This window comes from Hylobates moloch, unplaced genomic scaffold, assembly GCF_009828535.3.
Source record: "Hylobates moloch isolate HMO894 unplaced genomic scaffold, HMol_V3 SCAFFOLD_851, whole genome shotgun sequence".
Taxonomy (NCBI): Eukaryota; Metazoa; Chordata; class Mammalia; order Primates; family Hylobatidae; genus Hylobates; species Hylobates moloch.
The window spans coordinates 1,261-16,162 of record NW_026653126.1 but is presented as its reverse complement, the minus strand read 5'-3'; the positions used below and the strand labels follow the sequence as shown (position 1 = coordinate 16,162).

Here is a 14,902-nt window from a genome sequence, read left to right as displayed (position 1 = left end):
TTTCTGTGTCATCTGTGGTCCCCTGAGATAGTATATAGGAATTCAAGTTTTCCCTACATCTCTGTTTAGCAATACTGTTTGCTTTGGATTTCTCTTACTGTTTGAGCCTTTGAGCATCACTTCATCTACTTTTTAGCTACTGGAGTTTTCTGCTTCTTTGAATGCCTCTTCATATCTTTTACCTGTTTTTTTTACTGGATTCCCAGTCTTTCTTTTGATTAGCAACGGTTCTGTATACCTTGTAGATTTTAATCCTTAGTCAATTTTTGGGTTAGTACTCTGTTACATTGATTCTAAGACACATACTGTTTTTCCCTAGTTTAAAATCTCTGAAGTGGGGATGAATCTTAAAGCTGCTGAGAGTCACTGATGAGTCATTGTCAGCCAGGAAGGTAGTTTGTGACATGGTTGTCATTGCTTATGTACCAGTGAACCTGGTGGTGGCGGGCTTACTGTCAGCACTCCAGTTGAAGTGTATGCCCCGCTGGTCAATGAGGCAACTGATGGCCGGAGAAATGGCCAGACCTGCAGAGCAGAGGATGACAAAAGGCTTTGAAGATTTCTTTGTCAGACTTCCTGTTGTCTTTGGGTAGTATCAGCTTACTTTCTAGAAACGTGTGATTTGATCGGAAGGACGATAAAACTATGAGGTTAGTTCGATAGGAATGTTGCAGCATCAGAACTTGAGAATGGGTGACAGTTAACATGTCAGATAATCTCAGAAATGATAGTGGAGCATGCTGGTAAGAAATGCCAAGATACTGCCAAGAGCAAGGAGAACATGGTGTGAAAACTTGTGGTATCAGCGACTTAGAGGAGAGGGACAGAACTCAGTTAAAGAGGTTTTAGGAATGTCTTGACTTCTATTTTCCTTTTCATAAGTACAAACATAGTGTAACAAAAATCTGGGTCTAGGAATGTATAATAGACCTTTTCATTAAGCATGAACTAAAAAGCTGTACATGACAAGAAAACATCATTGTACTTTAATTGACACTGTTTCTCTTCCTTAGTGATGGATAAAATACAATTGATGACATCTTAGATTCAGTGAAATACAATAAACCTCTTCTCTATCACCCGTCTGTTAACTTTATCTTTGGTATCTTTCGTTGAACCAAATTTCTTAATTTTGACTTGGTCAGATGCATCCATCTTGGCTTTACGGTTTGTATTCTTGGAGACTTGGTTAAGAAATCATTTCCTACCCTGAGGTCCCAAAGACATTCTTCCACATTTTGTTATCTTTTCTAAAATACCTTTTAGATTTTTAATATGTCTGGAATTCACTTTATACCTGGCTGTTCAACTTTATCCATAGAGAAAAATTTGTGTGAAACCTGGTGGTTTGTGGGGTAAGTGCTGTCATTTTCCAGGTATTCGTATGTACACAGTTCTCGTGAATTCTAGATTGTTTCATTGGTCTCTGCCTACGTGCTCCAGTACCAAACCTGTTGTTAACAGGGGTCTGTAATATTTGCTTCCTTCTGGTAAAGCACCTGCCTGTTTCTAAATTCAGTTAGCCATTCCTGAACTTGTATCCTTCTGTGTAATTATTGAAGTTCACAGAGCTCCGTTAGAAATCCTGGTGGAATTTTAGTTGTGATTGCGTTGAGTTCGTAGTTTATTTTGGCGAAATGTAGTATCTTTAAAATGTTGAGCCATCCCTTCAGCTGACCATCGTGTATCTTATCATTTATTACTGTCTTTATATTTTTCTTGATACTGTAAATACTTTGTATTTTGTTACCTTTATTTACTATTAATTCCAATAGTTTGTTGATTTCGTTGAGTTTTTTATGTAAGGTGATCATATCACCTGCCGATAACAGTGTGACTCTCGTCAGACGTGCGTGTGTGTGCACACTTGTTTATTCACATTTTTGGACTTACAGTTTTACTGGTATGGCCTTTAGTAATATGCTGAATAGTAAAAAGATACCAAGCATCCTTGTTTTGTTCATATTCATAAAAGTAATGGCTCTCTTGTTTCCCAGTTAATATCTGTAGGTTTTCGGTATTATAGTCTTAATCAGTTTGAGACCATTTCCCCCATCTAGGTTTGTAAGAGTTTTATAAATAGTTGTTGAACTTCATCAAATGTCATTTCTGCATCTAAGATCATTGCATGACTTTTCTTTATTATGTTGTATTTTCTGAAATTCTTACTTGTTATTTAACTTCTATTAATATATCTCTTAGGTGTACTCTGTTCTTTTTCTAACTTAGTGGAACACTTAATTTACATTTTTAATCTTTTCTAGTACTGATTGACATTCTCTTTACAAAACACCCTGAGTGTAATTATTCAGGATTCAGGCTTAAAAAAAGGTTTTGAAAGATAATAAAGTACGTATTCCTTATTACAGAACCACTGTCATGCAGTCTAGGGCAGCATCCCCAGAATAGTTTCATTCCATTGAATAAATAAAAGCAGTAAAGAGTTTCATATATGTTTAGGACAGGTTTTGCTACTGAATGAACTTGCTACAAACTTTCAAAATTGAGTATGAGGGATAATGAACTTTTCTGTGTTTAAGCCTGTAAATTCCCTTCTAAGTACTATTCCAGCTGTAGGCTATACTTTTTTTGGGGGGAGGGAGGATGGAGTCTTGCCCTCTTGTCGGGCTGGAGTGCAGTGGCACAATCTCGGCTCACTGCAACCTTTGCCTCCCGGGTTCAAGCCATTCTCCTGCCTCAGCCTCCCCAGTAACTGGAACTACAGGTGTGTGCCACCACGCCCAGCTAATTTATTGTTATTATTTTTTAATAGAGACAGGGTTTCACCATGTTGGCCAGGATGGTCTCAATCTCTTGACCTCGGGCGATCCACCCGCCTTAGCCTCCCAAAGTGCTGGTATTACAGGCATGAGTCACTGCACCCGGCCCGTAGGCTATACTTCTAATGTGTGTTATTCAGACCTAAATATTTTTTAATTTTCTTTTTTTTTTCTTTGACTAAAGCATAATGTTTTCCTTGAGTTTTTGTCTTCTCAGTAATTTATAATTTATTGCTATGTGATTAAAAAACGTGTTCTGGATGATAGTTTCTCTGAATGATTCTGCTGCTCTTGTTGAGACTTGCTTTATGTCTTACTTTATTGTAAATTTTGCAAATGTTCCACGGCTTTATCACAAAAATTTACATTATATATTCCTTTTATTCAAGGTGTCTTGTGTCCATTACATCAAGCACTTTAATTATTATTCAAATAGTTGACAGTCTTAGCCGTTTTCTGTCTGGTATGTAAATGAATGAGAAAGAAAGAGACAGTAAAGATCAGTATTACCCACCATATGGATTCATTCTCTGTCTCTGTTTTGTTTTTAGATTGTTTAGTTTGGAGGTATGAAATACATGTGGGCTCAGCATTTTTACATCTTTTTGAAAGTCCCTTATCTCTAACAAAAATTATGTTTTACCTTAAAGTCCATTTGTCTGATAGCAGTGTAGCTACACCAGCTATCATTTAGTTATTCTGTGATTAATAGGACTCTGTTTTCAGTTTTACTGTGTCATTGTGTGTAGTTCTTTTGTACATAATTGGATTTTAATCCTAGTATCATTTTTTAACCGAGGAATTTCGTCTCTTTACATTTATTTTGATTACTAACTTATTTGTATAGTAAACACTAATATCTGCTGAAATATGAGGTGATTCACAATCTTCCCAATAACATTTAAAACAGTTTGTTGGCCAATTTGATATGTAAACTTAAAGGGGGGGGGTGTATAAGAAATGGCCAAAAATAATGTTATTTGATTTATTAATTTAATTGCACATATATATTTAAAATGTCATTGTGCAAATAATATATTCAAAAATACAGCTCTTTCCTTTACCCCATGCAGCAGTTCTATTCTAATTCTTCCTAGGCGTCTTGGATACCATATTCATCATTAGAAGCATTGAAAAATTTATGTTTAAAGTCTGTCATTTTCACTTCTGTCTGAATACTTGGATTCATAACTTTTTGAATCTGTGTATGTTGCTGTCCCTCAAAATTTTACCCAAGTCTCATTCAGTATTTGTGATTCTACACTTGACCCCTTACAGGGTTGCTTTTTTTGTGGTCTTTAAGAGGTTTGCTTACTTGGTTGTATACTGTTTCATTGTGAAGTCCCGCTCCCAGGAATATGTGTTATGTGTGGGAAATAAGTACAATATCTGTGTCAAATTATGTTACCTCTCTTTATAAAAAACAAACTGATTTCTTCAAAACACCTAAAGGTAGCATTGTTAGAGATCATTCTGGTTGAAGTTGTTAACTAATTAGTAGTGGGTACAGCTGCATATAATGGGAAACCCAGACTTAGATGGCTTAGGCAAAGTAGAAGTTTATTTGCCCTCACAGGTGTGGAGCAAGGTAGCTAGCGCCACAGATGATCAGGGACCCAGGTTACCATCCTGGTGTTCTGCCCTTGAGGTGTGTGAGTTCCATTCATAAGTCACCTTAAGGGAGGATGTCAGGCAGATGGGCAGAAAAGAGGCTCCTTCTGGGCCTGTCAGCTTGGTTACGGCAACACTGGCCACACCTAGTTGCAGGAGCAGCTGACAGACGTGGTCTTTTGTTCCAGGGCAGTGGCCTTGATTTTTTCATGTCTTTTTTTTTTTTTTTCCCTTTGCCTTTAGTCTGCTTGATCAGGTTTTCTTGATTAGACTTCCCTTATTCTTTTCTTCTCCTCATGCTTAACATAAGTAATTCCTGTCCAACTTTTTTTTGTTTTTTGAGACAGGGTCTCACTCTGTTGCCCAGGCTGGAATGCAGTGGCACCGTCTCGGCTCACTGCAGCGTCTCTCTCCCGGGTTCAAGGGATTCTCCTGCCTCCACCTCTGGAGTAGCTGGGATTACAGGCATGCACCACCACGCCCGGCTACTATTTTTTGTATTTTTAGTAGAGACAGGGTTTCACCATGTTGGCCAGGCTGGTCTCGGACTTCTGACCTCAAATGACCCCCCCATTTTGGTGTCCCAAAGTGCTGGGATTGCAGGCATGAGCCACCTTGCCCCAAATGTTAATTAATCTTCCTCTCTTCCTTACTGAGCAGTACAGGGACTTACTAGACTCCTACTTCAGTTGTTCCCCATCCCCACTCCCCCTTTCTTGATGTCCTGGTCCGATATTTGACCTCCACTTATTTTGTATCCTCCAGGATTATTATATTTGAGAATCACCGTCTTTACCTGTTTACCAGTTTCTTATTGCCAATCTTTAGGTGTTTCTTTCTTTATCCGTGCAGCTTCTTTGGGCTTAAAATTCCTTTTTCTAAAATATATTCTCTATTAGATTGTTATATGGAGATTCAGAGAAGGTAAGCTGTATCTCTTAGTGAGAAATGTTTTTATTTTACCTCCTTGGATGACAGTTAGTGGATAACAAGTTGTAAGTGGATCATTATTTGCCCTGCAGCCCTGGGAGAATTTCTTCGTCATGGCCTGGCCTGTGTTACGGGGAGACTGTGTCAGTCTAATTATTGTTCATCTTCTGTTTTTTCTGGTGGCTTTCACAGTTCTTTTTGTCTGTAAAATTCTACAGTTTCACTGTCATTTGTCTTGTAATTGATTCATATTTATCCTACTTGGGATTCATTTTTCTACTTCAGTCTGTGGATTTCTGTCTCTCATGAATTCTGGGAATTTTTTAGCTGTTACCTGTTCAAACATTGTCTCTCACTTTTTTCCTCCAGTTTTTCCCCGTAGAGCTAATGTTCGGTGTACTTTTAACCTTCATATCCTCCATGTTCAGTATGTACTCTTTCATATTTTTGCATCTCTTGGTAATCTCAGCTCTGTCTTTCGTTTTTCTGCTGTGTCTGATGGAGTATTTAATCTATCTTTTGGATTTCTAATTTTATTGGCTCTTAGATTTTATTTCTGGAAGTTATATTTGACTATTTAGCAAGTTAGCCTGTCCTTTTTTGTTTTTGTTTTTGAGATGGAATTTCGTTCTTGTTGAGCAGGCTGGAGTGCAGTGGCACAATCTCGACTCACTGCAACCTCTGCCTCCTGGGTTCAAGCGATTCTCCTGCTTTAGCCTCCCGAGTAGCTGGTATTATAGGCACGCGCCACCATGCCCAGCTAATTTTTTTGTATTATTACTAGAGATGGGGTCTCACCATGTTGGTCAGGCTGGTCTTGAACTCCTGACCTCAGGTAATCTGCTCGCCTCGGCCTCCCAAAGTGCTGGGATTACAGGCGTGAGCCACCATGCCCAGCCCAGCCTGTCCTTTTCTTAGTAACTTTTTAACCTTTCCTTATGTTTATGCTCTCGGTCCTCAGCACTTCGTAGTGTCCAGCGTCTCGCGTTCTTGGGCGCCGGCCCTTCTGCATCTCTTGTATGCTGACTCTCACTCATGGTGGGGTTGTGGTTTTTGATTGGGAAAGTTGTTTTCTCTCTTTTGAGTCCTCTCAGGTCTCGATTGTGGAGATGTCTTTCTGGTTGGAATTTACTTGCTTCTGCAGCATACCCTCTAAGATTTTAGGTTCCAGGATTCCTGTATCAAGTGCCCGTTATGACCTATTCCTGCTAGCCTGCATGGGGCACAGGTCTGAGACTTCCATTTCTCACTGGAAACTTTGTTCCTTCGCTACTCCAAGTGCTGGACAGAAATAGCATCCCTACATCACATCGTGCTGCCTTCTGATAGTTTTTGAGCCGTGGTTAGGGGTTTTGGATGTACTTGTTCTTAATCATTTGTTTTCTGTGTATTACAGTTTTTATAGAATGGTCTCAACGTTTACGGCACCTTTGGTACACGGGTGGTCTATCTAGGTGTTTGTTTGTTTTCTGGTTTTTGTTCTTTTTAAATCTTTTTGTGACTGCCAATACCTGGCTATAAAATCAGGGAGGACTTAGGAAACTTAAGGAAACCCTGAGAAGTAGGAACCTAAATAACATGATAAAATCAGAATCACAGTTGAGGAGGTGAGTGGCACTGGATTTGAAAGAGAAGCCCTTGAAGCCTTAGGGAAGAAGAAAAGAAAATATTTGGAGAGCACCTCTTATGAGCCAGGCACTTTCATAATAGCAATTTCCCTGAGAGGTAGACTCTCCCCCTACTTTAATGATGAAGAAACTGAGAATCACAGAGGTCAGTGATGTCCCTAGGCTTCTGAAGTCGTCAATAGCCATAATACAGAGGGGGTCTGTCTGACAGACTCTACAACCCATGGTTTTTTCACTGAGTCTTCTTGCCTTTTTTATAAGTTAGTTCGCTTTCATGAATTTACTTCAAGTTGTCATTCTTTTCTTTTCCTGGTTTCCCGGCATCTGTGTTTTCTCAAGGATGACCAATGCTGTTAAAAGGTATCGATGAGAACAGTGTTTCTCCATCTTTTCTGGCTACAGTGCATTTTATAGAGCAACCCAGTACATGGACCAGTACAGATACATAGTCCCATCACTCACCCTGTGCCATGGTTCTGATATTTTCTTTTCCATTCTATTTTGTTTTACTGTTTCCTCTGGTTAAAATAGGCTGATCGTGACCAACTAACTTGGTCTCACAGCCCTTTACCAGTTTGCCACCCATAATTTGAGCCCATGATTTTGAAGCATGGCTCATGGCTCAAATATAGATCAGCAGAGGGCTTAACAGAAGTATCCTCAGGAGCCCATTCTCGTGTCCCAGCCGGGCTCATATCCGGCTCCAGTGTAGCTGCCACCCACATTCTCCCCACTCCCCAGGAGTGTGAGGATTCCTCTTCAACAGCATTCCAGCGTTAACTTTAGACATTGGGAACATATCCCACTTACCCTTTAGTGGCTTCCTATACGTGACATTTCTTTTTAAGCCATTTAACTATGCAAGATCATAACTCACTCTGCCTATTCTTGCCTTTGATCTTATTTTATATTTTCTTCCTGTTTGGCTTATTCCAGATTTTTCTGAGATACTTTATTTAGCAGCTTCATTCTTAAGCGAGTTTTAAAACCAAAGCATTTAAGATTTGCCATTCATTCATCTTGGAATTCTAGCTTATTTTTCTTTTTTATTTTAGTAGTACAGGTAGTTGATTAAAAATAAAATTAATGGAAAAATATCTTATTTTTAATGTACCATGCTCTAATATTTCTTCTTAAAAACAAGAACTCAAAGACCAGTATGCAAATAGGGTAGGATGACAACACTATGTTGTTGTGCCTACCACCAAGGTAATATGATAGCATGTAACATGAATGTGTAATTGACGTGTACCACTCTTGATCTCTTCCCTAGCCCTCCAAGCCACAAAATTGTGGTGAATGGAAAAGAATGTATAAACTTCGCCTCATTTAATTTTCTTGGATTGTTGGATAACCCTAGGGTTAAGGTGAGTAGCACATATTGCTGAAGTGGACAGATAACATTACTGATTTAAGAAACTGGACATAAAAGACAAATGCAGGCTGGGCGTGGTAGATCACTTGAGGTCAGGAGTTTAAGACCAGCCTGGCCAACATGGTGAAACCCCATCTCCACCAAAAAATACAAAAATTAGTAGGGCATGGTGGCACATGCCTGTAGTCCCAGCTACTTGGGAGGCTGAGGTGGCAGAATTTCTTGAACCCAGGAGGTGGAGGTTGCAGTGAGCCAAGATGGTGCCACTGCACTCCAGCCTGGGCAACAGAGCGAGACTGTATCTCAAAAAAAAAAAAAAAAAAAAAATCAGAGCACTGGAAAGCGCTATGCAAGTTTTTCCCATTCCTTTTTGTCTGACAGAGTTGTGAGCTGGACCTAGACAGAGAGAGGCAAGAGTCTCTTATGTGGCTCAGTGTTAGGCACTGAACAGGCCAGACCTAGAGAATAGTTGGAGAAGGGTCTAGGAAATTGCTCTCTCTCCTATTGGGATTGTGGGCTAACAGGCATTTTCCAGGAAAGACTTGGCCCACAAATGCAGAAAAACTAACCAGGTTTTGAGAATCAGGCTAGTATAACTTTTCCATATTTTAAGTCATATACTCAGTCTTTACACCTGTCTCTTCTTTATATTCTGTTAGAGTTGTCATAGTTCCAAGAAAGGAAGAAAAGTGGAGGAGGGAGGAAGGAGCTCTGTGGGTTAAAGAATAGGAAATGTTCGCTTTGAACTCTTAAAGATAAATTATTAAAGTATAATTCTTTTACTTCAATAAAGGCAGCAGCTTTAGCATCTCTAAAGAAGTATGGCGTGGGGACTTGTGGACCCAGAGGATTTTATGGCACATTTGGTAAGTTTTTGTTGTGTTCTCTTTGAGACTAGTGCTTTCAATAGTTAAGATTCAATTTTAGGCCGGGCATGGTGGCTCACAGCTGTACTCCCAGCAGTTTGGGGAGGCTGAGGTGGGAGGATTGCTTGAGCCCAGAATTTGAGACCAGCATGGGCAATATAGGGAGACCCTGTCTCTACAAAAAAATAATAAAATTAGCCGGGCATGGTGGGCTCATCCTCGTGTGCATGTGTGGGGATTGCAGTGTGAGGAACGAGTGCAGAGCAGCAGTACTCTTCATGCAGGGGAGATGGCCTCATACTTCTGCCCAGAGTCCATTGATGAGAACGGAACCCCTGCCGTGACTAGCCACGCAGGGGGCTGAGAAACAGCTCTAGGAAGAAAGTGGAGAGCAGATTGCCTGGGGTGGAGGGAGGGGGGATAAACAGTGTCGTTTTTTTTCTTTCTAGAATGAAGGTGAAGGATCATTGATTTCCTTGTGTATGGATAATCTGGGAACAGGCCAACTAAATAGTCGATGAGTGTAGGATTTCAAGTACAGTGAATTCCCTGGGAGTCATCAAAGAAGTCTGTTGTTTTATGGTTGTTTTTATTAAGTGTATATTCTTTGCTCCTGAAAATGTTATTAAATAATTGTTCAGGCCGGGCATGGTGGCTCATGCCTGTAATCCCAGCACTTTCAAAGGCCGAGGCGGGCAGATCACCTGAGGTCAGGAGTTCAAAAGCAGCCTGGCCAACATGCCGAAACCTCGTCTCTACTAAAAATACAAAAATTAGCTGGGCGTGGTGGTGGGTACCTGTAATCCCAGCTACGTGGGAGGCTGAGGTGGGAGAATTGCTTCAACCTGGGAGGCAGAGGTTGCAATGAGCCAAGATCACGCCACTGCACTCCAGCCTGGGCAACAGAGCAAGACTCTGTCTCAAAAATAAATAAATAAATAAAATTGTTCAAATGAATTTATTGCTGGAAATAGCATTTTGGCTTAGAAAATGACACAGTGTGGGGAAAGTAGAGCAAGGGAAGTATCTTCCGTCTTCCATCCTTGTTTCCATTTGTGGATCTTTTTGTGTTTTTTTACTTTAACAGTTAAGTTTTTTACTTTTGTGATTTTTTAATGTAAGGGCGCACCTTACGTTATCCCTAAGCCAGTTTGGTGATTACATTATTTGTCTTGGAAACAGATAAGGAGAAGTAGTGTCCAGGAATCCTACAGCTGGAAGTGATCTTTCAAATCTTTAGTTCTAACCCTAAAATTAGAAATTGGCCAGGTTTAGTGGCTCATGCCTGTAATCCTAACACTTTGGGAGGCCAAGAAGGGAGGATTGCTTGAGCCTAGGCATATGAGACTAGCCTGGGCAACGTAGCGAGACCCCGTGTTTACCAAAAATAAAAATAAACCTGGCACTAGCGTGAACCTGTAGTCCCAGCTACACAGGTGGCGGAGGCGGGAGGATCCCTTGATCCTAGGAGGTTGAGGCTGTAATGAGCCGTGTTCACACCACTGCAATTCAGCCTGGATGACAGAGTGAGACCATCTCAAAAATAATAATAATAATAATAATAATAATAATAATAATAATATAAACCAAGTATCCTGACTTCCATTCTTGATGGCAAGTTTGAAGAAATAAGCTCATATCAGAGCCTCCCACTTTCTTCTAGTCTAATGCAAACAGGGGTTGTTTGCTTGGTTTTTGATTGGTAGGGAATTATTTTCTTGGCAGGTATTAGAAAACTAGAAAAGGCACATTTTATGGGGTTGTCGATTGTAATCTGATGAAAGCTTTCTGTGACTGCTTGCTGAGGTAAAGGATTTGTTTTCGTAGGTAGGTACGGAGGAGATCAGCAGCTTGTTGGTATTAGATATCAGGGGAGTTTTTGCTGTATTTTTCTAGGAAGTAAAGAATTTGTTTGGCAGGGTAAAGGTGGGGGATCATTGAAAGAGGTTCGGAGGTATAGGGAGACGGGGAAGGTTGCTGAGTCAGCTGGCAGGGCAGGGACAGCTGTGTAGCAGGAGGAAGAGAAGGAAATGCATAGCCAACAATCTCTGGCTAAGGAAGGATTGGAGATGGTGAGGAGGGAGTGGGTGAGGGTGATGGTTTGCTGGAGATAACTAGGGAGGGGTAGAGGGTGGCAGGGGAATGGGAGTGAGACAAAGAGTAAGTATAAAAGAAAAGAACTTCATCAGGATGGAAGAATTGGAGAGTACCTTGCCACAGAAGGTCATCTGTCCATTCTGAGAGAGTTAAGGGTGGCAGCTTGAGGGTGACACCACGAGATATCAGCTACAGTAGTCTGGAGGAAAAGCGTGAACTGGTAGTATAGACAAAAGCAGGGCATTTAGGAGTACGTGAAAATGGTTAGTAGGGACATAAGTAGACAGAGTTTAAATACTGGGGTGACTGTGTAAAGGCCTACTGTAAATAAAAGGTATACAGGGTTATTGTTCTTTTTCAGGAATGTGGGTAAGTTTAAGGGAAGTGGGGGAGAGTACTTGCGACTTCAGGAGGAGGCAGAGGAGCTAGGCTGGTCGTCTGATGGGCACAGTTTTATCCTGGAGCGATGAACCCAGTGGGGAGGATTCTGCAGACGGACCGTGGTTGGGGTACTGTAGATGACCAGGTAAGGTCCTGTCCACCGAGGTTGTAGAGTTTGAGCGGTTAGGTTCTTAACGAGAACTGACCGTCCAGCTAGGGTGTCTTTATATGGCTGGGTATCTGGAGTAGGTAAAAGGAAATTGGCAGCTTAGTGGATTTCCTATCTAGCCTGTTGAAGGACTGGAAGATAATCACCAAGAGGGGTGGTGTCTGAAATAAGGTTGGGCCCCAGCAGAAAGGTGCGGCCATATAAGAGTTCAAATGGACTGTACCCGGTGGGTTCCCAGGGTGTGGCTCGAACTCTGAGGAGTGCAAGGGGTAGGAGAGTGGTCCAGTCTTTTTTAAGCTGGAGGGTAAGTTTAGTAAGGTGTGTTTTTAAAAGGCCGCTGGCCTTTTCTCCTTTTCCAGAGGACTGAGGGTGATATGGGGCATGAAGATTCCATTGAATACCGAGGGCTTGGGAAACTGCTTGAGTGATTTGGCTGATGAAGACCAGCCCGTTATCAGACTGTATGGAAGTAGGGAGACCCAACCGGGGGATTTTGTCTGTTAGAAGAAGGAAATAACTGCAGTGGCCTTTTCAGACCCCGTGGGAAAAGCCTCAACCCATCTGGTGAAGGTGTCGACCCAAACCAGGAGGTATTTGAGTTTCCAGACACGGGGCATATGAGTAGAGTCAGTTTGCCAATCATGAGCAGGGATAAATTGTCGTGCTTGATGCACGACAAGGAAAGGACGAGGTTTGAGAAAGCCTTGATGGGGTAGTAGAGTGGCATATAGCCCATTGAGAGGTGATTGTTTTAAGGATGGATTTCCAGGCTGGAAAAGAAATGAGAGGTTCTAAAAGGCGGGTTAAAGGTTTATATCCTACATGGAAGTGGTCACGAAAGGAGGAGAGGATAGAGTAAGCTTGAGAGGCAGGGAGAAGGAGCTTTCCATGATCTAAAAACCAGTTGCCGGCCGGGCGCGGTGGCTCACGCTTGTAATCCCAGCACTTTGGGAGGCCGAGGCGGGCGGATCACGAGGTCAGGAGATCGAGACCACGGTGAAACCCCGTCTCTACTAAGAATACAAAAAATTAGCCAGGCGTGGTGGCGGGCGCCTGTCACTTCCCACTCAAGGCAACTGGTTTTTTTTTGAGACGGAGTCTCGCTCTGTCACCCAGGCTGGAGTGCAGTGGCGCAATCTCGGCTCACTGCAAGCTCCGCCTCCCGGGTTCACACCATTCTCCTGCCTCAGCCTCTCCAAGTAGCTGGGACTACAGGCGCCCGCCACCACGCCCGGCTAATTTTTTTGTATTTTTAGTAGAGATGGGGTTTCACCGTGGTCTCGATCTCCTGACTTCGTGATCCGCCCGCCTCGGCCTCCCAAAGTGCTGGGATTACAAGCGTGAGCCACCGCGCCCGGCGAGTTAGTGCTATTAATTCAGCTTGTTGAGAGATTGTAAATGGGGAGAGTGCAGCAGTTTCAATGATAGATGAGTGAGACACAATGGCCTATCCTGCTTTTCCTGGTGTTAATCAACTGGTTTTTGAAGAACTGCCATCAGTAAACCAAGTGTGGTCTGGGTCAGGGACAGGAAAAAGGGAAATATGGGGAAAAGGAGAGGAGGCTATGTGGATTAAGGAAATACAGTCGTGTGGATTAGGATTTGTAGTGGGTAGTAAGTGAGAGGCCGGGTTGAAGTCCTGTCCAAAGGCAATGGTCCCCATGGGATTTTCAACAAAGAGTGAATAGAGCTGGAGGAGGCGGGGAGCCGAGAGTATGTGTTTTATGTGTGAAGAGGAAACTAAGTCTTGGAGGTTGTGAGAGCTATAAAAAGGTGAGTGGGGCATAGCCTGTGATTTTGAGAAACTCTAAGAGTATAAGGGCTGTGGCTGCTGTGGCATGCAGGCATGATGGCCAGCCCAGGACTGTAAGATTAAGCTGTTTGAATAGAAAGGCTACTGGTCACAGGCCTGGTTCCTGAGTAAGAATTCCTACAGCGCAGCCCTGCGTTTTTGCTGTGTGGAGGAAGGAGGGTTGGGAGGAGTCGGGAAGCGCTCGAGTAGGGGTTGTCTCCAGGGCCTTTTTTAGAGTAAAAGGAGGGGCGAGGGAAGGATTTAGGATCTGTGGGTTCAGCTAAGTTTCCTTTTGTGAGTTTATAGAGTGGTTTGGTTAGGATGGCAAAACCTGGTATCCAAAGGCAGAAGTATCCAACAGCGCCTAAGAAGGAGAGGAGTAGTTGTTTGGTGGTAGGGACTGGAATTTGGGAGATTAGCTGAATACGGTCTGCTGGAAGTGCACACCTATGTTGGTGGAGGATTATACCAAGATAAGTAGAAATTTGAGCTTTGGAGGGGGATACTCTGTACCCCTTGGCGTAGAGGTGTTGAAGAAGCAGTATAGTGTCTTGCTGGGAAGATTGGTAAGAGGGGCTGCAAAGAAGAAGGTCATCCACATATTGAATGAGATGGGAAACAAGTGGACGAAAAGAAAGCAGGTCATGGGAGAGGGCCTGGCTAAAGTAGTGTGGGCTGTCTCTGAAACCTTAGGGCAGGACGGTCCGGGTGAGTTGTTGGGACTGGTGGGTGTCAGGGTCAGTCCAAGTAAAGGGAAAAAGGGGCTGGAAAGAGGGATGTAAGGGGATGGTAAAGAAGGCATCTTTGAGGTCAATAACAGAATAATGAGTTGTGGAAGGGGGTATTGAGGATAGGAGAGTATAAGGGTTAGGCACGACAGGATGAATGGGGAGGACAGTCTGATTGATGAAACGAAGGTCTTGGACTAGCCTGTAGGATTTATCTGGTTTTTGAATAGGTAGGATGGGAGAGTTGTAAGGGGAGTTGGGGTAGGGACTAAGAGGCCATGCTGTAGTAGACAGGTAATAACAGGCTTTAGGCCCCTTAAAGCCTGTTGTGGGATGGGGTATTGGCATTGAGCAGGATAAGGGTGGCCATGTTTCAATGGGATGGTAAGGGGTGAATGATCAGTTGCAAGCAAAGGAGTGGAGGTATCCCATACTTTAGGGTTAAGGTGGGGAGATGAAAGGAGAGGTTGCGAGGGAGGTTTGGGATTGGATAAAAGGGCAGCTCTGAGATGTGGCTGTAGTCCAGGAATAGTCAGGGAGGAGGA

The 14,902-nt window shown here is 42.5% G+C and overlaps 1 protein-coding gene across 1 annotated transcript; it reads left to right on the top strand.

The window, feature by feature from the left end:
• Positions 1-404: 404 nt before the first annotated feature.
• Positions 405-12,188, top strand: LOC116464504 (uncharacterized). Its single transcript, XM_058435097.1, has 4 exons — positions 405-589; positions 8,190-8,316; positions 9,118-9,190; positions 11,649-12,188. Exons 1-4 carry the CDS (start codon positions 405-407, stop codon positions 11,714-11,716), a joined length of 453 nt encoding a protein of 150 aa, XP_058291080.1. The 3' UTR covers positions 11,717-12,188.
• Positions 12,189-14,902: the final 2,714 nt, after the last annotated feature.